At 44.6% G+C, this 27,805-nt stretch overlaps 2 protein-coding genes across 3 annotated transcripts in view; both read right to left on the minus strand.

The window, feature by feature from the left end:
• Window positions 1-12,585, minus strand: part of AK7 (adenylate kinase 7) — a 32,278-nt gene extending 19,693 nt beyond the window's left edge. The window contains exons 1-7 of the mRNA XM_087824387.1: window positions 12,448-12,585; window positions 10,994-11,182; window positions 9,590-9,698; window positions 8,102-8,196; window positions 4,504-4,614; window positions 2,153-2,233; window positions 1,528-1,616 (exon numbers count right to left, since the gene is read on the minus strand). Of these exons, the coding sequence (XP_087680513.1) occupies window positions 1,528-1,616; window positions 2,153-2,233; window positions 4,504-4,614; window positions 8,102-8,196; window positions 9,590-9,698; window positions 10,994-11,182; window positions 12,448-12,552 (779 nt within the window). The 5' untranslated portion in view covers window positions 12,553-12,585. The remainder of the gene's footprint in view (window positions 1-1,527; window positions 1,617-2,152; window positions 2,234-4,503; window positions 4,615-8,101; window positions 8,197-9,589; window positions 9,699-10,993; window positions 11,183-12,447) is intronic.
• A 3,018-nt stretch (window positions 12,586-15,603) lies between these two features.
• On the minus strand, window positions 15,604-27,786 carry GSKIP (GSK3B interacting protein). 2 transcript variants are annotated; one of them, XM_087818361.1, is made up of 3 exons: window positions 27,742-27,786; window positions 20,027-20,285; window positions 15,604-17,298 (listed from the first exon to the last, which is right to left on the minus strand). In XM_087818361.1, the coding sequence occupies exons 2-3, from the start codon at window positions 20,282-20,284 to the stop codon at window positions 17,137-17,139; spliced, it is 420 nt and encodes a 139-aa protein (XP_087674487.1). In that variant the 5' UTR covers window position 20,285; window positions 27,742-27,786; the 3' UTR covers window positions 15,604-17,136. The 2 variants fall into 2 exon arrangements, with proteins under 2 accessions (XP_087674487.1, XP_016056505.1); XM_016201019.2 differs by lacking the exon at window positions 27,742-27,786 and adding an exon at window positions 27,441-27,493.
• Window positions 27,787-27,805: the final 19 nt, after the last annotated feature.

Here is a 27,805-nt window from a genome sequence, read left to right on the forward strand (position 1 = left end):
GTCTTTGGAAAAACATGCCACCAAGTCCTTCTGTAACGGAAATAATTTAACTCTCTGATTTATCTCTTTGGAACGAATGCTAAGCATTTTTGTTTTAATAATGTAAAATATCCCTTCACGTCTTTAAAACCTAATAATGTGAAATCTCTGCAGAAAAGCAGGGGGCCCTCAGCCCCTCCAGGCGCGGGGTAAAAGCTGGCTGGAGCGGGCTAGGTTTTGTATGGAGTCTGAAGCTTATACGATCCAGGGGATCCTTTAAGGAAAATAATATAACTTAACCTGAGGGCCTTGGAAGAGACCCATGCCGGGGAGGGATCCTAAAGTGAAAGCTTCATTTTTTCCCCCCAGTAATTCTGCCTGGGATTGTGACCAATTTCCTAGTGGCCAGTGGACGAGAGGAAGAGCGGAGTCTAGAAGCCAGAATCTCAGGGACGAGCTGAAGCTGTCCCGTCCATGGAGGGGGGAGTGGGGCAGTGTGTCCCGTCCATGGAGGGGGCAGTGGGCAGTGTGTCCCGTCCATGGAGGGGGGAGTGGGCAGTGCGTCCCGTCCATGGAGGGGGCAGTGGGCAGTGTGTCCCGTCCATGGAGGAGAGAGTGGGGCAGTGTGTCCCCTCCATGGAGGGAGCAGTGGGCAGTGTGTCCCATCCATGGAGGGGGGAGTGGGCAGTGTGTCCCCTCCATGGGGGGGGCAGTGGGCAGTGTGTCCCGTCCATGGAGGGGGGAGTGGGCAGTGTGTCCCGTCCATGGAGGGGGCAGTGGGCAGTGTGTCCCGTCCATGGAGGGGGGAGTGGGCAGTGTGTCCCGTCCATGGAGGGGGCAGTGGGCAGTGTGTCCCGTCCATGGAGGGGGGAGTGGGCAGTGTGTCCCGTCCATGGAGGGGGGAGTGGGGCAGTGTGTCCCGTCCATGGAGGGGGCAGTGGGGCAGTGCATGGGGAGCAAAGGGGATAGTAAAAAAAAACCCAAAACAAGCCCCTGGACCTGAAATGTAGACTCGATGGACCACAAATAGAGTGAACCATCTTTTGGCCCCTACTTAAGTCAGGGTCTGCAAAGCTGGAGCGGGGCCTGCGGGCCCGCCTGGAGCACAGAGCTGGGATACCCTGTGAGCGTGAAAAACACGTGTTAATTTTACCTACAGTTGCCAAAAACAACCCACTTCAGCTCTAGAGTCCGCAATCCGACTTCTGGACTTTACATTGGTGGGCTGGACGTATCAGTCTCACCTGGGACAAACCAAGACACAACTAGGTCCCAGAATGACGCACAGACCCAGGTCTCCCTTTTCCAGGACTGGAAGACATGCTGTTCTGCGGGCCAAGTTTTTAAAGGATGGGCCTGACCTTGTCCTCAGAAGTGTGGACGCTATTTCATCAGATGCAAGTGGCCATAGCAACAGGGCCTTCTGCACTGGGCTGTTGCGAAGGACACACGCAGTAACACACGTAAGGGGCTTCTCCACAGATGTTCACATATACGGACATGAGTCAGAGGACTCGGGGGAAGTGACGTCTCTGGGAGAGCACTCACCCCGCTAGGTCAAGAACGTGAATTGCTGGAATTACGTTTGATCCGTCTCCAAAAACTGGTAGTGCAGGGACCTCGCCCAGCCAAGCCAACTGAAAGAAAGGAAAGCAAAAGCGTATTTCCTCAGTACACGTGTGTGCCGCTGCGGCTCACAGACAGAGCCACGGGCAGGGGCGCCACGGGATCGATCTGCCCCGTGCAGTAACCATCAAAGGGAGCCTCAAAGAGAGGTTTTGGTAAATCAGCTCTGCTGAGGTTTATCAAATCCCATTAAGATAAATGAAGTGCAGCCTCAGAGCTAAAATGCTTCTCAAGAAATCTATAATCTCATCGGCTGTGTTTATTAGTCATCTGCACGCTCCCCACATAGAGAGAAGATGCTTACGGAGCGTGAGGTCTTGGACTGAGAGAGACACACCTTTCCCTTTGTTAATCTGACAGTGTGACTACAAGTTGTCAATAATGGGAAAGAAACCAGGCGGTTATGGTCCACGCCTTTAGTCCCCCAGCTCTCTGCTGTTATACTGGCATAGCCACGTCTAGAAGCAACCAGAAATATCTTCAACTGTATAATCTTACTGTAAAACATTGAAGAAAAAAATCCCCATAGTCATAGAAAAGTCATAACCTTAAAAAAATAATGCAGGATGCCTCCTTCCACTCCATACTGAAGCCCAGCAGCAATTACGTAAGTCGCGAATTTTTTTACCTATTAGGTAAAATACGGGGAAAGAAAAGCAAGTGTAATATTATTAACCCTATTGAACCAGATTATTTTACTGGTTAAATATGAGCACTTTAGGAAATCTCATGACCTCTTTCAGGCTTCTAAGGTGTTGTTTAAGATAGAGATAGTACCTTTGAAAGGGGATACTGAGCCCTGGCCGGGTGGCCCAGTTGGTTGGGGGTCGTCCCGTGCACCAAAAGGTTCCGGGTTTGATTCCTGGTCCGGGCACATACCTTGGTTGTGGGTTCGATAGCTGGTTGGGGCACATTCGGGAGGCAGCCGATTGATGTTTCTCTCTTACGTTGATGCCTCCCTCTCTCTCTCCCCCTCCCTTCCTCTCTCTAAAAATCAATTTTAAAAAATCCACCCCGTGTCAGAGGAAAGAAACAGAAAAGCATGTCAAACCCAGCCAAGGTTTTGGAAGGAATTCTAAACTTAGCCTTGTGCTTCTCAAGGGTTTGTCTTTCAAATTTAAATTACCCGCTTAATTCATTTTAGACTGTCATTCACATCAATTAGTGAATTACATAAATAATCAAGAAATCATGGATTTTCTACTTGGGGGGAATGTCCAGTGTTTAATAAAATAATACAGTTATAGGGTTTGGAACTGGAAGAAATTTAGACCATTTAATCTAGTCTTGCCCCCCCTTTATTATATTTATTTTAACCCCAAAAGTTAAATAACTTGGCTAAGGTTATAAGGTAATGGGGTAGGAAAGTGGCTATAAATTCTAATCCCAGTGGTTCCCACCAAATATTTTATACTCACGGTGTTTGTATTGCCGAAGTAAAATAATAATAATAATTAATAGTTGGACAGAACTTGAACTTGGGGACAAAGCTCCTAATGTAATACCCTCTGAGAACACTAGGTGTCACCTTAGGACTACATTTACATACCACTGCGGCTGGTCTTCAGCTCCCGGGGAAAACGTAGTGGGTGGGTTCGAATCTTTAGATGTTTGGGGCTCTATATAAGTTCCATGAGCTCAGTGGGACCATGATAATAGCACTTAGTTCACAGAATTTTGAGCATAATGCATTAGATCCATGAGGACTGCATGAGGCACCATTAGTAAAACGTTCAGCACAGTGCCTGGTAAACATTTATGAGCCCGCAATTTTAGCTCTTAGGACTTATTCATCACCAGGACATTCCTGTTCTCTATTTCGATAAAATATAAGAGAAATAAAATTATTTCATTATATATATAAAAATGATAAATTTGGCTGCAACAGAAGGCTATAAGCTACTATTGCTGTTCACACGAACTTCTCAGCCATAGGTATGTCCTAATGGCCGGTGACCTGGGTGTGTCAAGATCAGCTCTATGGAATGATGGAGCTTTGGAGTCAGAAACAAAAACACGACAAAACCCACAAGCTGATGGATCTAGACTTGAATCACAGCTCCACCACATGACACCGCTTACCACCTGGGTCCACATCTGTGAAATGGGGATAATTATGTACGTCTACAATACGGTTGTTGTAAGGAGCAGATCAGACAAGGCCAAGAAGTGCTCAGAATGCTGCTCAGTAAATCCCACCTATGTGACCTTGAGCAAGTTACTCAACCTCTGGAAACCTCTTATTTGTAAGATGAGGTTAATGTGCACTTTAAAAAATATATATATATCTTTATTGATTTCAGAGAGAGGAAGGGAGAGGGGGAGAGAGATAGTAACATCAATAATGAGAGAGTCATTGATCGGCTCCCTCCTGCATGCCGATCGAGCCCGCAACCTGGGCATGTGCCCTGACCGGGAATCGAACCATGATCTCCTGGATCCTAGGTCGACACTCAACCGCCGAGCCTCGCCTGGCCGGGCTAATGTGCGCCTTTTAGAGTTGTCACAAACAAATGAGAGAGATTCTGGAAAAAGGGAAAACATGATTCCCCCACTCCCGCCATTCCAGCTCTGAGTTATTTGCCCCTTCTGGGCTGAGCAACTCTTTGCACCCCCAGACTCCTTGGTAGGCAGGACCTTGAGTTCTGCTGGGAACCTGACACAAGGCTTTCAACTTAGTGGGCTGGACCAGAACCTGGGTCAGGACAGTGCCTCTTGGGGTGAGCCTGGAGCTCAGAAATCCGTGGGTGTAAGGACAAGGGAACCACACCCGGAGGTGTCAGCCGAGCCGAGGCGAGGCGATGCGTGAAAGCACACGGCACAGCCTGGCCGCGCCCCTCGCTCACGGCCTCAGAAAAGAATTCTCTTACCCCAGGCGCTGCACCCCTCCAGACTCACATTTTTCCCAAATTTGAGAACCATCTTCTCCGCGTTTATGTGGTCCACAAAGTTAGGATGGTTCTTTCTTCTTCGGTAATCCTCTTCAGTAAACGGAATCTCCGAGTCCTCCTGGGAGAGGGACAGGGCCAAGCTCGCAGTTAGAGCGGCGGGGAGCCAAGCCTGGCGGGCTCCTGTAAGCTCAAAGTGCTCTAAAAACTACTGCTTATTTTTATCATGACTTCATGTGCTTGAAAGTGTTTTAGCTAGCTAATTTTTTATTTTTATAGGGAGAGGAAGAGAGACAGATCAGTTGCCTCCCGCACAGCCGGGACTAGGGTTTGAACCCGCAACCTTTTGGTGGACAGGACAACGCCCCAGCCAACTGAGCCACACCGGCCAGGGCTAGCTAGCTAAATTTTATCATTTAAACTTAATCTAAACAAAATTCAAAATTCAAATGCCTTCTTTTATTTTGTAGAGATGGTGCCAGGTTGTTACTGTGGCTCCACACAGTCATTAAATAACCCATTTCTTTTTACTTACTTACTTATTTATTTATTATTTATTTTTTTATTTTTTTATCTTCACCTGAGGATATTTTTACCATTGCTTTTTCAGAGACAGTGGAGGGGAGAGAGAGAAAGAGGGAGAGAAGGAGAGAGGGAGAGAAACATCGATGTGAGAGAGACGCATTGATTGGTTGCCTCCTGCATGCTCCCCCACAACTGGGGCGGAGCCTGCAACCCAGATTCGTGCCCTTGGCTGGAATCGAACCTGGGACCCTTCAGTCCGAGGGCAGGGCCAATGCTCTAACCACTGAGCCAAACCGGCTAGGGCAATAAGCCATTTCTTAACAGTTCTTGCACTGTATGTACTTTTGTTCTGAATCTAAATTGTGATTTTTCTCTCTCTCTTTTCTACACTGCCCCTTGCCCTCAGGTCAACCCCATGTGCATAAGAACATGCCACATGCAAGTGTCTGTCTCGGGCTGCAAAAACCGGTTTCATCGGATAAGATGGAATATCAGTTTGCCCTGAGAACAGGGCTGAAAAATGTCTCCCGAGAGTCCACTGAGCTGTCCTCACGCCCAGTCTCTCCCCGACTCACCCTCCTATGCTGTCTTTTCCCCTGGAGGGAGGCATCTGGAACGACTAGGTTAAAGCCCACTGGAGAATCGCAGGGAGAAATGAGTTCCACGACACAGTGATTTTCCCCAGGTCCATCCAGACTCAGAGGTCCTACTTGGAGTAGGATTTAAAAACATATGTTCAGTGAGGAGCCTTTCAATCACATCACATTGGTCCAAGTTAAATGACCAGTCCAGAGCGTCTGCGTGCAAGGCTTACGTGAAACACCAGAGAGGCAGAAGAAACAGGCCCCGAGGTGGCACAGCCGCTGGCAGGTTTGAAAAATGGGAAGAACCCAAACGACTGGAGCCAAGCTGGGGACTGGTAGCGAATGAGGTAGGTGATGGCCGGGTTATTGGGGCTGGTGGACCGTGTGGAGGGCTTTAGATTTATTCTGAGGGTGGCAGGAGGCATTGAAGGGTTTTCGGCAGGACTGTCACATGGTCTGAATTCTGAACAAGGCCACTGAGGCCGTTCCTTGGAGACTGACCGGGAGGAGGGGATGGCAGGCACCAGTTACAAAGCCATGTGAGTTGTCCGTTGTCCACTGGTACAAAGAGAACAAGATAGATTTATGATAGATCTTGGATGATGGATTAACAGAATTTACTGGTGGATGGGAGTGAGGTGAGCAACGGAAACAATGGTGATGCCAGCGGGAGAAAGAGTGGGGGAGCCCTGGTTGGTGTTGCTCAGTCAGTTGAACATGAATCCTTGCGCTGAAGGACAACCGGGTTCAATTCCCAGTCAGGGCACATGCCCAGGTTGCAGGTTCAGTCCCTGGTTGGGGTGCATATGGGAGGCAGCTGATCGATGTTTCTCTCTCACATTGATGTTTCTCTCTCTTTCCCTCTCCTTCCCTCTCTCTCTAAAACCAATAAAAAAGAAAACATATTTTTAAAAAAAGAGTAGGGGAAAATTCATTTTTGGGGGGAAGATCAAATTAGCCCACCTCAATTCTGGGTCCATAGCACACACTCAATGAATACATGCTACCTAAGTAGATGACCTCTTAAATATGCCCAGCGGCTCCCACATAGGGTTGCCAGATAAGACATAGGACACCCAGCTAAATTTGAATTTCAGATAAACAAACACATTTTTGGTATAAGTACATCTTAATTATCACATGGGATATACTTATGCTAAATATTAATTGCTATTGATCTGAAATTCAAATTTAACTGGGTGCCCTGTGTTTTTATTTGCTAAATTTGGCAATCCCACTCACGTAGGGTCTGGAAATGAGTGTAAGAAAGAGGAGGTGAGCTCTGAGGACATTGCTGAAGCCTCTAGATCCAGCTGTGCCTGAAATCCATTATCGGACTTACCAGTTATGTGAGTCATTAAGTTCCCATTTTGCTAATGTCGGTGTGAGTTGGTTTATAACTGGGGACAATCAATCAGGCCAGCCAAGTGACCAATGATTGTTACATAGCAGACACTTGACTAGGTACTCTGAGGGAAGGAGCCGTAACAGGAATAAAATGGCCAGCCTGCTCCTAGAGGTGACAGCAACTAGGTGAGTGGACTCTCGACAAGCAAAGAACAGGAAACCTGGTGCCTGCCCTCAAGGATTTCCTGGCCCGCCAAGGGAGAGAAAATTAAACAAACATGCCATTTGACACAGGAAGTGTGATAAATGCCTAAATATTTCCTTGTTATAAGTAATGTATTCCACGGATTCTAACATGTGCACGTTTCCCATCCTAACATCTCTGAAGTTAGATGTCTCGTAATCAAAGGCTTAGCACCACTGCAGCCAGCAAGGGAGCGTTGACGCTGTCCTTGCTGGTGCCCGGTGACCTTGAGAACAACCGTTCCGATGGTCATCCCTTCCCATTCAGTTACTACACGAGTTGCTCTAGCCGCCTTTTTAAGTGGCTTTGAAAAGATCGAGCTGCGGCTCAGCACCGAAGTCAAAGGCCGTTCGGGGCACACAAAGGTGCAGAACAGCCAGTGCGAGTCTGACGCTGACAAAGGAAACAAGCAGCGCTGGGACACGGGCGCTGGGCCACATTTTCACAGGAGAGGGAAGTGCCTGTGATTACAGACATGACTCGGGTCTGACGCCGAGTGGTGTGGAGACGGGGTGCAGGTGTGACTCGCGGAAGCTGAACTCTGGACCTGAAGAAGGCTGGGGGATACCATCACCTCTGTATTTTGCTCCTATTTTCCTTCTAACGTATGCACAAGAATATAGATGACCGAAATATAGGTCTGATAAGTCTAGAAGAGAGCTCTTTCAATACGTTAAAATAAAATGTATAAGTGATAAGCAAGGACTGGAATCGTTTAATAGACAGCGTGTAAAGCAGTAGGCCCCTCAAACTGAGTGAGCTCAGAGTCAGGGAAGCCTATTGATCGATTGCTTATTATGAGTCTGGGTTCAGGAGAGTATGAATAAACACAGGTTCACTCCGCACACAGATTACTAGGTCCTGAGGGTGAAATGCCGCCCACGGGGGAAGCTAGTGGCACTACTTACAGGGTCCAGGGGTTTGGATCGAGCCCAGGTCATCACCGTGGAAACCAAAATAAACAGCTTTCGCTTCTCAAAGTGACTCACTTCTTCATTCAGTGCTGCGGGGCCAGAAAGCAAGCGGTTACTTGGATCCATGCAGAGTGTTTTAGAAACCATGTGCACTGTTAGCGGGACTGGAAGTTACTCCTTTCCTCAGGAGCAACTTAATGCCCCCTCCGACGCTTAACGTCCCTGCCAACGCTGCACTGTCCCTCCCACCCCTGCTGCTGGCAGTCGCCCCCCAGCCGCCTGGCCTCTGCTGAGCCCGCTGAGAACCTGAGCTCCCTCCCTCCTTCAGGCCTCCAGGCCTGAGCGCCTTCACCTGCCGGGAGGGCTGGGATGGTGACAATCACGGTGGACATGGACGAGCACAATTCACGGGCTTATTGAACTCTCACTATCACGAGGGAAGTGCTACTCTGATCTCTGTCTTGCGGGGAAGGAAATGGACGTACGGTTTGCCCAGAATTGTGGAAGGAAGTGGTGGGGCAGAGAGCCCAGCGGAGGCAGCCTGGTTGCAGGGCCTGTGCTCTCCCCACTGTGTTGTAGGCCCAGCTTTCTTGTAGGCCTCCGTGTGCCCGGAGGGCACAATCTTTTCCTTACCTGGCTTTGCATCTGCCCGATACATTCAACCACACCTCCTTAAGCAGTGCCCGCAGAGTGAATAAAGGTCAGATTTTGGGAGTTAATGTTTCATTTCTTTTAATGATTAAGAATATTCTATTCTCCGGGATAGAATATTTTGTTAAAAATAACTAAACAAGGAGGCCCAATAGACTGAGGTGGTTCTGATAGCTTCGCAGTCTGTATCACCAAACCAAAACCTAAGCCAGTAAATGCCTCAAGGTTAAAAAGTCAAGCCCTGGCTGGTTTGCTCAGTTGGCTAGAGTTTGCTACAGTTTTGGGCTCGATCCCTGTTTAGGGCACATATAAGAATCAGCTAATGAATGCATAAATAAGTGGAACAGCAAAATCATGTTTCTTTTGCTCTCTCTCAAAAAAACACACAACACCCACAAAAAAACACCACCAATAATAAAAGAAATAAAATATAAGGACAACCAATCACAGCCAACTTGGCTTTTCCAAATAAGGTCAATGCTTCAGCTATTGCCAATCAAATCATTTTTTTGCTTTGCTTCCTGCTTTTCTCTATAAAAGCCTCTTCCCAGCCCCCGTTGATGGAACACTCCTAAACACTTCCAATTTGGCACTACCTAAGTTGAATTGATTTCTGCTCAAATAAACTCTCAAAATGTTTAATATGTCTCTGTTTATCTTTTAACACTACTCACAGGCATATCCATTAGCCTGATGTCATTTCGTGTTTTAGGTAAGTCTCATCATTTCTCCTAATGGTCCCAATTTGATGAGTGTTCATTAGATAACTCTTAGGTAAAGTAAATTACGCAAAAGTGGTGTCCCTGGAGATAAAAGGGCCACCCCACTGACCAGAGACTGCCCAGAGGGCTTCCTCCACTTGCTGCGGGCTCTCAGTGATGTTATAAATAATAACATCACACTCCAGCAGGCGCATGAGAAGTTCTTCTCGAGGTATGTCCTGCAAAGAGAAATGACAGTCATTTGATCAAGAAGCTAACAAAGTACCCTTAATATTTAGGCAGAAAGAAAATTTCCAAATTAGACATGCTGAGTCCCACAGAAAACATTTGCAGAAGGATTTCTATGTAAAATGACATTTTGGCTCTCTTGTGTGTATAATTTTCAAACAACAAAGACATTTATGAAAATAGCTGGGAACAGATGATTAAAAAATTGCATAATGATCTTAGGTGTGCTGTTTACACCCCAATTCAGAAGGGAAGAATTAGAACACACTGGGAAAAAATGTGGGAGGCATTTAAAAATCACTCAAACTCTCTGCAGGATTATTTGAGCAATTATATATCTTGAGTCACCCAGAAGTGCTGATGAGTGATTTATGGGGATTGTTTCGGGAATGCTCAAGATGGAATGAAGCTGTTCTCTTTCTAAATGTAAGGTATCTTATTACAGTTGACTGTGGGGAATATTTTAAAAATACAGAAACTTTTAATGGTCAAAAGTATAAAGTTCTTACATTAGACAAAAGTAACTGGTGATCACTGTATGTTTTTAAAATATGTTTTTATTGATTTTTAGAGATAGAGGAAGGGAGAGGGAGAGAGAGAGAGAAACATTGATGTGAGAGAGATCTGTTGCCTCCCGTATACACCCTGACTGCGGACCAAACCCTCAACCTGGGCATGTACCCTGACCGGGAAATGAACCAGCCACCTTTCGGTGGACAGGACAACCCTCAACCAACTGAGCCACCCCAGCCAAGGTGATCATGGTGTTTTAACTACTTATTCCTTGCTGCATGGATGCCAGCCCATTTCCCAGTAGAGCAGTACCTCCGGTGGGTATGCGGATCACTACCCAAGGCCTGTGCATTTCCAAACCAGCGGCTGCACTTGCCTGGTGGAGGCCGCAGAGCTTCTCAGTAATGCAGCAGTGTGAGGGGCGCCATTCCCGAGGGGCCTACCCAAATGCAATCCCGAGGGGCCCAGCCAAATGGATTACCGAGGGGCCCGTCCAAATGCAGCGTACAGGGGGAGTTTTAGGATTCTGAAAGCCCAGATCAGGTCCACACTTTCCAAGAACATCTAACTTAAGTTCTTTAAAGTATGGACACTGGCGATTCATTTCCTTTAAAGGACAAAGACCGGCCCCACCTTGCCCCTCACCTTCCCTGGTCCCATACATTTGCAGAAAGTGGGGCCTGAGTGGCAGGGAGTGGCCACATGCCTGAGGGGTGCAGGGGGAGGTGACCCTTCCCTCCCTCTGTCCCTGGCGGGAACCACCAGGACTCACGGAGTAAGTCTCCAGGGCGAAGTCGGGCTCAGGCTTTCCGGGTGCAGAAAGCGTGCCCACGACCTGGAAGGTGCCCTCCTTCATCCTGGATGAGGCGGTGTCGGGCATCGCTGACTTGCTTTCATCGTCTTCCTCTTCCTCCTCGGTGACTTCTTCCAGCGAGGCACCGACTACACAGTTGGACAGGAACTGCAAGACAGGAGCGCTGTCCCCAGTAGAGGACTACCGTGGGGCCAGGGCAGCCACCGAGGTGACTCTCGGAGCTCTGCCTAGTTAGGGCCCGCTGGAGGTGCCACGCTGGACAGAAAAGGCCTCTTTACCAGGAGTGTCGCCTCCAACGGCTAAAGAATAACCTAGCTCATTTGCACCTCTAGAAATTCCTCCCTTGTCACGTAATTAGTCTCCTCCCCTGTCTCATAAGTCCCTTTGCCATCACCGCGCCCCCCCCAACTGGGACACTATTTGGGCTTCTCCCTGAATCAGTGCTTCCCGAATGGCTGCTCTTGGGTCTCAGACAGACGCTGCTGCCTCTTGGCTTTTTCTTTTTAGGTTAACAATACAGACAACAGCAATTACTTGAAATTGGAGAGAGGTCCTGGTTAGTTAAGGGATAACCAGGAAATTCTGTTATTGATGAGCTTGAAAACAAATACCTCTACAAACAGAAAGTTTTATTCTAAAGATAGGCTGTTAAAAAAACAGAGATCAACAGGAGATAAAGTACAAAGTCACATTCGCTTCCCTGGGAATGTAAACCAGGGCCCTGGCCCCGCGTGATCTGCGCCCTTGCTCTGAACTCTCCTTTGTGAATCAGTGCATCACGCATTGATGGGGTGCTGGCCATGTGCGAGGCTTGGTCGGGGGTATCGCCATTGGGCTAATTTTTTTAAGTTTTATTTTTCGATTAGGATTTCCATTCAGCATTATTTCCATTGGTGCTAGTGCGCAGCGCGGTGGCTGGACTCGCGCCCGGCACAGCGCCCCCGGGCCGTCCAGGGCCCCGCACCAGCGTAGCCGTCACGGCCGCGCGGACAGGTCCCCCGGGCTGTCCCGGACGCTTCCGCGACGACTTCGGACTGATGTTCCCGTCAGGTGCTTGCTGCGGACGCGGTGGCGGAGTGGACACCCCCAGCCGGGAGGCCGGAGGCCCGGCTCCCTCTCCAGGCCCTGCCTGCGACCCTCTGTGTGACCTTGGGCGGGTCCCTCCTTCCTCTGAGCCCCGTTTTCCCCATTAACAGCAGAGGACCCAGGGCTGGACCGAGATTTCTGGGGTGGGGGTGGGGTGGGGGAGAGGACCTGCAGCTGGGCGCCGTCTAGCCCGGATTCCGACGGGGTCCGGGGCCTTGGCCGCGCCCGGGACGAGGGGCGCGCCTTCGGAGAGGCCCCGGCAGCGCCCGTCCCGTCGGGCCCGGGGACCTGGCGGCGGAGCAGGCGCCGGGCGAGGGTCTGCTCACCTTCCCGATGTTCCCGCTGCTGTACGAGTCCAGCAGGTTGATGAACACCCGCTGGATGCGGATAACCTTCTCCGTTCGCGCGGCGGTTTCCTCTTCTTCAGCCATGGTGGGAGCCGCGCCGGTTGCTAAGGAGGAAGCGTGCCTCCGGTTGCCAAGGCGGCGGGGTCGCGGCCCCGGGCGTGCTGCGCCGCGGCGCTCCCCGGGGGCGGGGCCTCCCTGACGAGGGGCGGGGCCTCTGGCGCGGGGCGGGGCCACTGGCTTCCCGCGCCCGTTGGGCCCCGCCCGCCCCGCCGTGGGAGCCCGCCGGGGTCCCCGGCCCGTTCTCTCCTCCGCGGCGCCCCGCGCGCGCAGCCCGCGCCCCTCTCCCTGCCGCGCGCCCTCGGGCTGGCGCGTCCTCTGTTCCTCTCCTTCGTCCGGAAACTCTGGACACAGCCCCAGGGGCCATGCGACGGGAAGGACTAGCCTTCCTGATGGACCTGACCCGGGGGACAGTCTGCGGCCCAGGCTCCCCTGCAAGGTTGGGGTTGATGCGAAGCGGCCTGACCAGGACGGGGCAGAATCATCCAGTGCAGAGAGGAGCTGTCGCCTTGGAACTCAGGTCCCGGACGCCCGACACAGCACGGGTGGTCCCCACCGGGCAGCCCGCGCTGCGTGGTCCCTGGGCTCAGCTGGTCTAGGGGTCACTTCACGACAGTTCTGAAGACCCCGGGGAGTGGGCTGGGCTGGGCTGGGCTGGAGGCCGCTGGCAGCCACTGCGCCAGGCATCGCCCGCAAAGGGCTGGGACTTAGATTCCCACCTTTCCAGGCCGATGGTACATGCAGCTGCCAGGTAAACATGAATGAAAAGGCGGCATTCAACTCATGACTGCATCTTGCCATTTGTCATCTTGGAGTGGCCTGATTCTGTTGATATATATATATATTTTAAACATTAACTTGCTAAATGTAAATATTTAACATGCCGCAATTTTAATTTTCTTAAATACTGATTGGCTCAATAACACGGAGGTGGCCTGGGAGCTCCAGAGGACTTGGAGGCTCTGGGCTGCCAGGCACTCAGACTTGGCTGAGTTTCAGCTCTGCAGCCTTTTGTTGGGAGACTGGGACCCATCTTTTCACCTCTCCCAAGCTGTTAAATTGGCTGTAAAACAGGAGTGAAACCACCGGCCTACAGGGCTGTTAGGACTAAGACAGACATGCATGGAAGCGTTTTCTGAAGTGGTCTCCAAAGGTGAACCTTGTTTTGATAAAATAACACTTTGAAATTTTGCAAACTCAATTTGGAAAAAGCCTGCTCATAGCAACATTTTCTAAAAATTATCAACAACAAAGTGCTGTCAGCTTAAATATAAAAGTATTCATGCAAGACCAGTGCAAAACTTGGGAGTATTTTTCAGATTCTTTCAAATGACTTATTAGGTCAAATATTCTAGAAATCACTAGATGTCTCATTTCCAGATTTTGAGTTTCTCCCTGTTGATATGAAGTTAAACAGTTACCTTGAAAGTTATCAACTTGTCATGCTACTATAAACAATCTCACCATTTCATTCTTATAGTTCACACTACTGGTAACAGGTACATGTGCTAGTGCCATAGTTGTAAAGGGATGGCTTCCAGAGAATTTTACATAGTGGTAGGTTAGGAAAGGAGATTCTGTTAATTCTACTATACCAATTAACACATATACCAAACAGCTTTCATACAACCAGAGTTCAAGAGATGCTTTTACTAATGCCCACTGTATAGGGTAAGCTGGTGGAATCAGGAGACCAGAGTTCTGCCCAACTCTACTGCTCACAGGTGGGCCACTGAACAAGTCCCTCAATCTGTCCAAGTCTCAGCTATGTCACCACAAAACAAAGTAGCTGAAGGCAGAGTTCTGAAGTCAATGTGTCATATAGAATCTCAGCGTTTTCCTAACCTGTTCTCCCTTGACAATCAACACGTTTTGTTTTTTAACACTGGCGAGAGAATGGAAGGAGCTGTGTGCGATGGAAGGAGCTATGATTTGCTGTGTTGGAGGTGTAGCAATTGATTCTGGACCTGGAGGAAAGGTGAGGAGAGGGCCACTGTGGGGAGTGAGGTGTGCACTGTTTTCATAATCATACTGCCTCTTCAAGGATTCTGGGAGCGGACACAACTGGACACAGCTTGGTGCTTTTGCTAGAAAGGTTCTTCACCTGTGTCTATGGCTTTCCCCTTTAATTAGCCTACACAAACAAATGTAGAAAATGTGAAAAAGTATAGAGAAAATGGAAATTACCTATCTTACCACCTAGTGGAGGACTATGAACATGTAGAATGTCTTATTTTAGTTTCCTATTACATAGAAGAGTATTTTTCAAAATAGGTTAGTTTTATATTTTTGCCATGTAGTTTAATTTTCCCCCATTGCAGTTTTTTCATGATTTTTTTAATGGCTGTATATTTTTCTGTCAAGAGAATGTGGCATAACTTAATTACCTTTAGAGACATTCCAATTTTTCATTAGAGAAAATGAACATCTGCTGAATCATCGCCATGCTAGATTGCTGGGATATTACCAATACAGAAATTACAAGCTTTGTAAAGGCTCTATTACCAATATTTTCCAGAAAGGTTTCACCAGTATATCCTTCAAGAGATGTAAGAGTGCCTCTCACTAAATCCTTACTGCTATCATTATATTTAAATAAGAGAAATTAAGTGATTAGGTGAAATGGCCCAACATAGCTAAACCTATTTACCCTTCTTGAATTACTGGTCAGGGTGAATATCTTTCAAGTGGTTACTGGACATCTGTATTTTTTTCCTGAGCTGTTTGATTTTATTATTTGCCCATTCTCATTTTTTTCACTGATTTGTAAGAGTTATTTATTTTTCCTTTGGACGTGTAATCAAGGCTTAAGTTATCTGCTTAAATTCTTTAAACAATCTAGGTAAAATTGAGGTTTTACTATCTAGTGGAAGTTTTAATATCAGTGTTTCACTAAGTCTTCTCTCTCTGCTCCTCTTTCATAGTAATAAAAAGAGCAACTCACCTCACATTAAAAGGTAACAATACCTAACTCAAAAATGGAAACAGGAATCAATCCTGGAATCAATGGAATCAATGATTCATCATAAAATGAACAATTTCCATTTTTAAACGTACAATCACTTTCTGCACAGATAATTCAAAATGAATAAATGGAATTTTATTCAACGTTTAAAAATACCCTTTACAGTTTGCCTGAGATTAGCATGAGAAAGTTCAACCTGAAGCTAGACTTCACGGCCCAAAGAGTCAAGCATCCGAAAGTGAAGCTGAGAATGAATACGCATTATCGACTACAATGGAAGCATCCCGATGAGGCTGGACAAGCAACAGTGGCCGGACTAAACCCTAATTGCTCTGGTCTACGTAACCTTCAGAGCCTAATAGTACCTACTACTTAATAATGATTCACAAAAGAAAGGCCTGCAAATGACAGATGTCTGGAGTGTCCCAATGCAGAATTTTAGTACATTTCTAACCTCTGCTGCTTTTGACTATTATTAAAAAAACAACTTCCCCAGTCCTTACTATTCAACATGTTCTTGAAAACACACAGCAGCATGGTATAGTTCACTAAGTTTATAAATATTAGTACCTGTAATAAAATATAAAATACAGATCTCTCCCTTTTTCAAATATTAAGTCTTGGAGTGCTTCCTCAACCTTTGGTTTTCAAACCCATACAATGCACTCGTGTTACATTGTGGATTTAGCGCTGAGACGAAACACTACGTCTGCGGGGGAAGGAGGGTGCGGTGGGAATGGCAAAGCACTGCGTTATAGAAAGTAAACGCTGAAGCCAAAATACTTTCTGAATATACGCTTACATCATGTAAACAAACATTCATAAGAACAGTCAACACAGGCCAAAATATTGTTGTTCAGGAAATCAGAATCTTCTGTCTTTTAGATCCCACACTGAAGATGCTCTTTGCTGGGAAAAAGAATGCAGCCTGTTCCTTTGTTTGCTTATGTGCTTAAATACCTTGGAAAAAGTAATCATTACATTCATTTGCTAACGGTTTGTCTTTAGTGGCTGGCTGTTGCAAACAAGGAGTACTGAACTATTTCAGTTCCTGTTGTTCATTTAATACTAGCTAAGTAATATATAATTAATTCACCTTTATCAGTCCATATCAGTAATATAAATAGATTAAGTGAACTAATGAATTTCAAAATTTGTGCAGGGGAAACTGGCTGATAACTTGTTTCCAGTAAGGCTAGTACCAAAATATTTATTACAAAGTTAGTCCAAGCTAGTAGTAAACCCCTGATTTAGCAAGCTGAATCAAAGTTTGCATTTAGGTCCTTTTAAATCCTATGTTACTGTGCAAATCCAGAATTTCCTATGTTACAGAGAGTGCTGGCAGCATCAAAGCCCTGGAATAACAATGAAATACTGATTCGGTTCAGAAACGCAGAGATGCTCTATGAAGAAATCTGAATGTCTCAATGATGGAATCATAGCAAAGGAGCAGGATTCCCTTAATGAATCAGGAAGTAAGAAAGACGATTCATCAGTCAGTAATGTTCTGAATCAAAAGCCAAATTTGAAGCAAGAAACGATAACGACATAAAACTAAAGATGCATTTTCTATGACCATATGCAAGAATTTCAAGCTTTACGGCAGCGATTTGAACCAGCAGCCACCCCCTAAGGAAAAGGCTCAGTCATGATTGGCCGTCCCTCCTCAGAGCCTCCAGTCTCTGCAGGAGCGCGTTCCCAAAGGCATCCCGGTAGGCGGGGCTGAGTGTGTCCAGCAGGGAGTAGACTGTTTCATGGTAGGGGGTCTGTAAATGAGGGTCCACCTGGTCAAAAGCATAGCCTACCACCTGCAAGAGAACAGGGAGTGCGATGATTAGATTTACCTTGGGACACACAGCAAAAACCAATGGTTTACGTAGGTCATTCTCTAGTGACACTTTTTTCAATCAGTAGTTAAAATATGCATATTTTAATACAACCTTTAATATTTAAGCAATTTCTAACTTATGGGAACAACCCATGCAAAATGCTCTCTTTAGAATTTTTTCTCAAAATTTTAATGGTTTGATTCACCTGCTCCTTGTCCTAAAACAAATGTAAAATAGAGAAAAAGTTTAAAAAGCTACCCAAAACAGTGTTTCATTTTCATAATCTCAAACACACTTCAGCCCAGCTGGGCGTGGCTCAACGGCTGAGCGTGGACCTAGGATCCAGGCGAATGGGGTTCGATTCCGGTCAGGGCCCGATCCCCAGTCGGGGGCGTGCAGGAGGCAGCCAATCAATGACTCTCTCATCATTGATGTTTCTATCTCTCTCTCTCCCTCTCCTTTCCTCTCTCTGAAATCAATAAAGATATATTTAAAAAAAACCCACAACAAACAAAAAAAAACATGCTTCGATTTAACTCCACGTATACTGAGTCTGCTGTATGAACGCACTGTGATAGATAATATATTACTGGTCCACAGCTCTGTCACACTTTATTTGGTTTGGGCTCCTTTTATAAAGAATTCCAGAAAGAGTCTGTGGCTTTAATCCTCCTTTGCAATTAGTTACCTGTTACTACCTAATGGAAATGAATGCACAACTCAGTGAGACGAAAGGGAATGCTACTGTTTTATTTTTTTTCTTTAAATGCAGCTAAAGCTTTTCTGTCCACCAAGATTATAAGACATATTGCAGTTCACCAGCACAGTCTAGGGCAAAATTACTTTAGTTTTTGTTGACTTCACTAAAGCTTGTGAATTCCCTCTGTAAATCTCAATTTTTATGATACCTATTCAAGCCACAGAAGATGCAAGTCTGTGTTAGAAACAGAAGTGGTGGTGTTACTGTTTTAATGAGAAGCAGAGGCAGACACCCGAGGAAGATGCCTCTTACCTCCTCAGAACCATGCTCTATGGCAGCCCTTTCTACAGTGTACAGCAGTCCCCCCTTACCTGCAGGGATATGTGCCAAGACCCCCAGTGGATGCCTGAAACCACGGGCATTACCAAACCCTATAAGTACTACGTTTTTTCCTATACAGAGATACCTATGATAAAGTTTAATTTATAAGTAAGGCACAGTAAGAGATTAACTAATAATAAAATAGAACAATTATAACAATATACTATAGTAATTATATAAACGTGGTCTCTCTCCCTGAAAACCGATCTGATAACTGAGAGGGCTACTGACTAATGGGCGGGTATTGTATACAGCATGGGAGCGCTGGACAAAGGGATGTCCTGGGCAACATACTCAGGAAGGCATGCAACTTAAAACGTACAGGGGTGGGCAAAAGTAGGGTTACAGTTGTGAGTACGCGAAACAGTTTATTCTTGTATTATTATTTAATTATTGTATTATTTATTTGTATTATTTGTCTTGTTCTCCTTATTTTGTATCCTTACTTATGATTTATCTTTCAGGTAATGATGGCTGGCAATTTAACCTACTTTTGCCCACCCCTGTATAAATTATTTATTTCTGGAATTTCAGTTTAGTATTTTCACACCATGGTTGACCACAGGTAACTAAAACTGTGGACAGTAAAACTGTGAATAATTGGGGGAACCTCTGTATTACAGTTCTATTTGCCCCTTTCTTACTGGTCTTCCTAGTGGACAGGGATCAGGTCTTTTTTTTTTTTTTTTTTTTTAAATATATCTTTATTGACTTCAGAGAGAGAAAGGGAGAGGGGGAGAGAGAGAGAGAGAGAGAAACATCAATGATGAGAGAGTCATTGATTGGCTGCCTCCTGCACACCCCTGCTGGGGACCAAGCCCACAACCCGGCCATGTGCCCTGACCTGGAATCAACTTCGATCTCCCGGATCCTAGGTCGATGCTCAACCACTGAGCCATGCAGGCTGGGCAATCATGTCTTATTCATAGTTTCATTTCCCATTCCTGACACAGGATAGTTGCTCAATGAATGTTAACTGAATCAGACTGAAAAAATATTTAAGTACCTACATGCCAAGTTTTGTAACTGATCTAGATCTTTCTGCATACTTTATTCAGATAATCATCCTCCAATCCTTTTGAGTTCTTAAATTTAATCTCCAGGTTATAAAGAATCACATTGAGAAAGGTTGACTGACTTACCCAAGATCACTCAAATTCACATGTAAGACTTATGACTCTGATCAGAACCCTTCCTACCTCGCCATAGCTACCTTAGAATTAACTGATGTAAAAGAGAATTAATTTACCCAGGGTCATTTATCTCTACTTTTGATTTGCCGATCTCTATTTAAGATCCATTTGTAAAGACTACAAGCTTTTAGTACAAGTTTAGGGACTTAGAAAGGAGTGTAAAAAAATTAGTAAATTCAGGTATTACTCTCTAAGCCAAGCAGCTATTTACGTGGCAGCTGTGAGGGAGCTGAGAGGCGTAGAGTTGCTGGCTTTGCAATTTGTTTCAGTGTAAGTGATCCTCTAGCAAGGAATGTACAGAACACGATTCATTCACATCGTAAGGAAACTGTATCTCGTGAAACAAAGAGACTCTCTTTCCCACTCCCTGACCCCTCTTTGATAAAGTGGTAAAGATATAAACAATTTTTTTCCAAAAAGAAAAGGCACTTACCTTAAGCCCTGCCTCAGTGAGCTCCAGGCAGTATCTGTTCCTTTCTCTCGTTTCCACATTGATATAGGCCACATCATCTGCACAGCGCAGGGTTTTTGAGACAAACATGTTGTTAACAGCAAAGAGAACATCATTTACAACTGCTTCAGCTTCTAGCCTCATGTCTTTCATATCAGTTCCTTCAAAACCGTTCACGTCTGCATTTTCTTCAAATCCTGACATACTGCTTATCTCCATGGGATTCCAGTCTGTTTCCATTCTGCAAAGGAGTAGACATAAAACTTTACAGAAAGACATTCCAAATATTACTGTTTGCTTGGAAGTACCTATGCCTTGCCCGGCCGAGTGTGGCTCAGCGGCTGAGCATCAACCTAGGATCCAGGAGATCGCGGTTCAATTCCCGGTCAGGGCACATGCCTGGGTTTGGGGCTCCATCCCCAGCAGGGGGTGCAGGAGGCAGCTGATCAATGACTCTCATCATTGATGTTTCTCTTTCTCTCTCTCCCTCTCCCTTCTTCTCTCTGAAATCAATAAAGATATATTAAAAAAGAAAAGAAAGTACCTATGCCTTACAATTGCTACTTAGTAGAAAACATTAGTTAACTTTTCTGGAAAATATTGTTTAAAATAATTTCTAATACTTTTTTACAGCAACATTATAGACACCTATAGATTTTCAGGAAAAAGAGCCCGTTCTCCACTTCTGCCCCTGAACTTAATTCCCATAGTGTTAAGAATTGACAATATTAGTTTTTAGCTATTTCAAGCAATGCCTCAGTAAAGGTCTTAGTACATTCTTCTTTTTAAACATGCAATTATTTTTCTAGGATTATTTGGAACTGGAATTGCTGAGTCAAAGCACACGCTCATTTTAACTTTCAGCAGATACTGCTGTGCTGACTTAAACTCCACCAAGAGAATACAGAGGACTAATATGCTCTTTTTTACCACATTTCTTTCCAATACTTTTTAATATTTGCCAATTGGAGAGGCAAAGAATGATATCCTCAGCTACTGACTCTCCCCCACCTCAGAGAAATTGAATAAAAAATCTCTGGGAATTTTTTCAGAACTCGTGGGTGATTCTACTATATAGTTACTAGAGACTATTATCAAAAATCTTAAGGAGCTAGAGTTCCTGTAGCTGTATGTCATTTATACATTATAAAAATCAAAAGTATGCCCTGGCCAGTGTGGCTTAGTTGGCTGAGTGTCATCCCAGGCACTGAAAGGTCGCCAGTTCAATTCCTCGTCAGGGCACATGCCTAGGTTGTGGGTTCAATCCCCAGTTGGGGTGTGTATGAGAGGCAAACAACTGATGTTTCTCTCTCTAAAAAGATCAATAAAAACATTAAAAAAAGTCAAAACTATTTGCTAAAGGCGATTCATAATAAACTATATAAAGCTATTTAAAAAATCACATAGCAAATGTACAAATAATATATTCCTCTAGTCCTATTTCAACTAATGATATGTTTTAAGATCCTCTATCTAGCCTCCTATAGCACTTTCAGATTTAGTCACTCCTAACAATACAAGTTAACTATAAATTTACTAATTATTGCTGGATTAATTTGTCAGATAATTAAAATCTAATCCTGACTTACTGTATGATAGTGAAAATATTTGTTTTCTAAAAATTTCTACTTTACTCTAAAAATAATCATTATACTCCTTTATACTTGGTTTTATTTACAAGAAATGAGCTCATTTAATTTTTTTTAACAGAGTCAATTCGAAGACTGAAACATGACCGTCCACTATAAATCTCTTAACATCATGAATACCAAACATCTTTATTTGGCTTTAGTAATCAAATATCTCAATTAGGGATGTCAGAAATAAAAATAATTATTACATGAAAAAGATGTTTATATGAAACAGCTTATCAGTATATAAACTTTTTAAAGCAAGAGTCTAGTTCATTGCAATTAGGACCTTAATGATGGAGAAAGATAAAGAATCCAATACTAGGATGGAAGAAATCCTCATGGGTCGGGAAGTAGGTCATCAAATTATTGTTGTGTAATAATTAGCACCAAGGGACAAAAAAGAGATATCTTTCCTAAGACTGAAATTTTTTTGGTCTAAAATGTCTCTGAATGACAAATAAAAAAGGAGACATTCAGAACTTTTGGTGATACACATAAAGATATAATTTATTATTAAAGCATTACACAAGTCAATAATATCGTAAACTCTTAATATTTTGAAGTATTATTATAATTTCTTTTTTGTTGGTTGTAAAGGGCTCTTATATATCAATATCCTTTCCCCTTCCTAATAGCACCCAGATTTTTCAAGGGGATTCATAATGCTCTTTTTCCTTTGAGTGAAGTAATTTGGGGAGACGGACCCCACCCTCAGTTATAGAGTGCCCTAAATGAACAATACATGAAATTCTTTCTAGTCATCTTAATCCAGAATAGAGCACAGAGCTCCAGCTGTTTCTGGCCGTCACCCTGAGATAGGGGAAACTAGCCCAAGATGGTGCCCCAAATGGGAAAACAACAGAGCCAAAAGATTCAGTTGCCAGGGCCCTGACGGCTGCCTAACCTTTGCACTTGTCAGTTACTGGAGCCAGTAAATTCTCATTACTGGCAACTGAAAATATCCTGATTTAGGAGACAACCAAAAATGAAAGTAATGATTGACGAAGCTCTTCAACCGCTTTATAGAAGAGGTTGAAAAAAAAGGAAACCTGATATTTTTGTGCCTGTAACATAGAAAGTGCTTATGAAAGCTTTGTAGAATTTGAATATCAATGTGTCTATATTAGTTTTGCACTGCTGCTGCCACAGGTTATCACAAACTTAGCGGCTTAAAATAACATAAATTTATTTTCTTACAATTCTGGAGGTGAGAAATTGAAAAAGTTCCTTTTGCCATATAAGGTAACATGTTCACAGTTTCTGGGCATTAGGACACAGGCAACATTGGCAGGGGGCATTATTCTCTCTACCACAGTGTCCATTTCCTATCAGTAGGAAAAGAGTGCTAAGGTAGTTGAAGAGATTTTTTTTTCTGCCCTTTCTTTTTGGAACAGTTGATTAACACATTGGATAGGCAATGTAAACAGGCAGTTTACATGGTTCTATTAAAAGGAGCCCTAGAGTACTTGTCAAGTTCACTGTCTTGTTTGGAAAGGTTCCTTAATTATAGGTTTCATGCTTTGTAACTCCAGCACCATCATCACAGCACAAGTATTTTACAGTTAACCATATAGTTACTATCTCTGGTGTCCCTCATACCTTCGTGTTGGATATTTATGGTGCTGGATATTTTTATGTCTACATCTGCATCTATGATCTGTGTCATTTTTCTTCTGATAGTTTTCCTTCAACATTTCCTGCAGTGTAAGTCTGCTGTTGTTAAATTCTTTCAGCTTTTGTATATCTGAACAAATCTTCCTCTCACCTTCCTTTTTGAAAGGTATTTTTGCTGGGTATAAAATCCCAGGTTGACAGTTTTTTCCCCTTTCAAGGCTTTAAAGATGTTTCTCTACTATCATCTTGCTTCCATTGTTTCCTATGAGAAATCTGATGCCATTGTTATCTTTGTTCCGCTTGGCATAGTTTTCTTCATGTTTCTTTTGCCTGGGGTTCACTGAGCCACTTGCCTGTGGGTTTATAGTTTTCAACAAATTTCAAAAATTTTAGGCCATTATTTCTTCATTATTATTATCTGTCCTTCCTCTTTGGGGACTCCAATTTCATGAACATTAGTCCAAGTGAAACTGTCCTATTTCTCACTGCTTTGTTACTTTTTTGTTTCTTTTCTCTTTGTTTCATTTTGAATAGTTTCTATTGCTGTACCTTCAGGTTCACAAATCTTTTCTTCTGCAGTATCTAATCTCTTCTACTTGGTGTTTAAAAAATTTTTTTTTTTAGTCTCCACTTAATTTGTTCTATCTTTTCTTTTCTCTAGTTTTTCTAACATATGAATAGTTTTAATGTCCTTGTCTATTAATTTCACTGTGTTATTTCTAAGTTAGTTTCAATTGCTAATCTTTCTCTTCATTATGGGTTGTACACTGCTGCTTATCATGCCTGGTAAATTTTTATTGGATTCTGGACAGTGTGAATTTTACCTTGTATGGTGCTGGATATTTTTATATTCCTATAATATTATTGAGCATTGTCCTGGAATATAGTTATTTGAGAACAGTTTGATCCTCTTGGGTCTTGCTTTTAGGCTTTTAAAGGTGGTATTAAAGCTGCATTTAGTATCTGGTTAATTTTGCCCCACAATGGAGGTAAAACCTTTTGGAGTACTCTACCCAATGCCATATGAATTATTAGGTTTTCCATTCTGGGTGATGGAAACAGTAACTGTGCTTAGTCTTTTTTGAGTTTCCAAAAGTCCTCTGATTCACAAGGGGCATTGAAAGCCACAGGAAAAACATGGTAGACATTCCTAGAAAATACATACCATTGCTATAGTAACAGAATTATGGAGTATAATGCAAAACTATCTAGAATTTAAATTAATAGAAGTCTCAAAATATGTCCTCTTTAGGTTATGCTTTCCCACCTCTAGGGTTTCCTTTCCCTGGAATATTTGAGTGGAAAGTAAGACAAATAATGCTCAAACCAAGGAATTAACTCAAAAGGCTGAAAATTCCAGGAATTGGGTCTGGAGGTATAAAGTTAACAGGTAAGAGGTAGGAGCTGCTAGAAGGGTAGGAGGTTGGCACTGAGTTAGACCTTCTCTAAGTCTTTTAGTTCTGCCCACATCAGTTATAATACTGTTCTTTGTTAAAAGTTAAGGTAATTATTAATAGCTCTTACTCCAGGTGTTGGTATTTATGGGCTGTGTTAGTGTTTTTGGGGAATTCATGAAACTGGTTATCAAGATATTGATCACTAAGTCCTTTATTTTCTACTTCTTAACTTTTTACATTCTAATTTTTCTATGGCAAAAAATTTATTATGTTTGCAATAAGACCAAAAAAAAACAAACACTTTAAAAAATGTCATATAGCCTGGCTTGGTGTGGCTCAGTGGTTGAGCATCGACCTAGGATCCAGGCTATTGGGGTTCGGTTCCTGGTCAGGGCACATGCCCGGGTTGTGGGCTAGGCAGCCGATCAATGACTCTCTCATCATTGATGTTTCTATCTCTCTCTCTCCCCCTCCTTTCCTCTCTCTGAAATCAATAAAGATATGTTAAAAAAAAATAAAAAAATAAAAACATAAAAAATGTCATATATTGGAAAGTAGAAGATGTAAGGAAGCAGAAACAATTTTATTCTTAGGGAAGCCAGGCTATTGAGATAAAGTAACTGGTAGCTTCAGCTCCAAATGAGAGGTTTGAATTTATCTGCATTTCCAACTGTTTTGAAAGTAAAGATGAAGAAAGGTGATTAATCATAATTAGTAACATTTAGAATTTAGGCAAAGCTAAATTTAGTTTAACCTTTATTTTCTATAACAATATTTTATCTGTTTTCAATAGCTCTGACACTTGTTTATTTTGAAATAAACTTTTAAATCAGAATCATTTGTAGTATTACAAATATAAAGTACTTGTGATTCAAATACAAATGGTTTATTATTCCATTTGTACACTGACTTAGAAAATTACTCTGCACCCCACTTTCAACAATGACAGAGACATATACACACAACCTAGTAATAACCAATCAAGTCAACAGAATTGTATTGTATTGTTGTTGATTAAGGGGGGCGCTGAGGGTTAAGAAATATATAGTATTAATTTGAGAAGCCTTTTAAACTGTCAATGAGCAGCAACACTTCAATCCTGTAAACAACTTTTCCTTCAAAACCAGAAACTGTAAATAAGAATCTAAGAAAAGATTCTTGAAATTGAATGCTTAAAAAAATCCAAGGATTCGTTTTTGTTTCTATATAATTTGGAACTATATTTAAAGTACATTCTAACCAGCACAAAACAAATCAACTAGATATAAACTAGAAAAACCTCTTTGCTTTCCATTTAAACTCTAAATTGGTTTTCCACCAGGTTCTGAGCAATATTCTTTTGCCAGCACCTTCAAAAGCTGGAATACCTTACAGTTGCTATTAGTTATTCTGCTAAATTGCATCACTTCGTATGATGTTTCCAAAATGATTCCTCATAACATCATACATAAATAATTTAGGAGCCACCTCGACAAGAGAACAGAGCCAGAGATTTCAAGAACAGTATACAAATTTCAAATTTTCACCACGAAAGAAACTTTGACTTGTCAGTTGAATTACAGTCAGCTGAGGGCTAGAAGGCAGTCTCTTAATCGTGGTTACTTTTATTGTATCATACATCAGTCTGCAAAGTCCTCTCAACATGAACAAGTGGTCTGTACCGTGGGACTGATAATGGGCTCTAGAACAGACTGATGAGGCTGGCCTCAGCCCTGCTGCTTAGCTACTCTGCCATTTGGGGCCTATCATTTACTTGACTATTGTTTGTTTCTCCAGCCTTCAATAAAATGTAAACTCCAGGAGGGCAGGGCCTTAGCTGGTTCAGTGCTGTATCGCCAGCACTGAAACAGTCCCTGGCTCATGCAGGAAATCAGTGCGTATTTATTGAAAAAAGAAATAGGTCTATCCCTGTAGAACATAAGCTCCTTGAAGGTTCTGCCCTGACCCTTCTTTACCCTTTTCACCTTACCAGTTGCAAACGCTTTCATTAATGGACCCTTAAGAAATATTTTTGAATGAATGAATGAAGAGTAAGGGAGTTGAAGTTACTGGGAACGCTCGGGACAAGTCTCCAAGGCACAGGGGCACAACAATCCAAGCAACCGCATGCTCCGGGAGCACACAGGCTCCAACACGAAAAGCTGGTTGTGGAAAGGGCACCGGAGCTTTCTCCATCTCACAGTATTTGGGGGTTGTTAGTATTTCTAAGGCATTCATGAATCACCAACAAACAAAATCTCCCTAAACAGGTCGTCTTAACTTACTACCCTCAATCAAACTACACGGAGCAGGACTCTGTTTCAGTTCGGTCCTCACTCGTATCATTTAATTCCATAACAACCCTCGGGGGGTAGACATTAATACGCTCCCACTTGGCAGAGGCTCAAAGGGCAGTGCCCGGTTCACCAGGGGCTCGGCGAAGCGGCGCCGGCAGGACCGTAAGCCAGGCCCCCCGGCTCCCGGGCGGGGACCCCCGCGCAGGCCTTTCGGGGCGCCGAGCGCAGCACCAGCTCCGCTCCCTCCTCACAGGCAGAAAGACGATGGCGCCGCTTCCCGGAACCGCACAGGACTTCGCCCACGTCTCCGCCGGGGCGTGAGGCTCGCGAGGGGTCAGAGAAAGCAGCTCTGCCCTCAGATGCCTCGAAAGCTCAAGTTTCCTGGTCCCCGAGGCAGCACCCCCGGGATGCAGGGGGCGCCCCGGGAGCTGCCGGCCGCGCGGCGGGACCGGGGACGCAGCTTCGGGAACAATACCTGGACGGGCCGGGCGACGAGGAACTTGCCGACAATGGGCGACCCCGCTCCATATCCGCGGCGGCGGCTGCAGCGCTCCCCGCGGGGCCGGCGGCACTCCGAGCGCCCGTTTCTGGGGTGACGCGGGCGGCCCAGGCCGGACCCGCCTCCGGACCCCGGTACCCCTGTCCCCGGGCCCCTCCTGCCACCGCCCCTCACCGCCCGCCAGCTGCGCCGCGTCCGGCTCGGCGTGCCCCGGGCCCGCCCTGCCCGTAGCTCCTCCCGGCGGCCGCCGACCCGCAGCGCCCCCGCGTCCGCTCACCTGCGCGGCGGCGTCCGCGGGCCTTCCCACCCAGGGAGCCCGGCCGGCCTGCGGCGCCTCCCCC

The sequence above is a fragment of the Miniopterus natalensis genome, chromosome 1 (assembly GCF_054644295.1).
Source record: "Miniopterus natalensis isolate mMinNat1 chromosome 1, mMinNat1.hap1, whole genome shotgun sequence".
NCBI lineage: Eukaryota > Metazoa > Chordata > Mammalia > Chiroptera > Miniopteridae > Miniopterus > Miniopterus natalensis.

Coding starts and splice junctions, on each gene's coding strand:
- GSKIP (XM_016201019.2), bottom strand. CDS start 27,493: ATGGAGCGGGGTCGCCCATTGTCGGCAAGTTCCTCGTCGCCCGGCCCG. Junction 20,286..27,440: donor TCGTCGCCCGGCCCGTCCAG/GTATTGTTCCCG, acceptor ACTCCTTTGCAG/AATGGAAACAGACTGGAATC. Junction 17,299..20,026: donor TCACTGAGGCAGGGCTTAAG/GTAAGTGCCTTT, acceptor GTTCTCTTGCAG/GTGGTAGGCTATGCTTTTGA.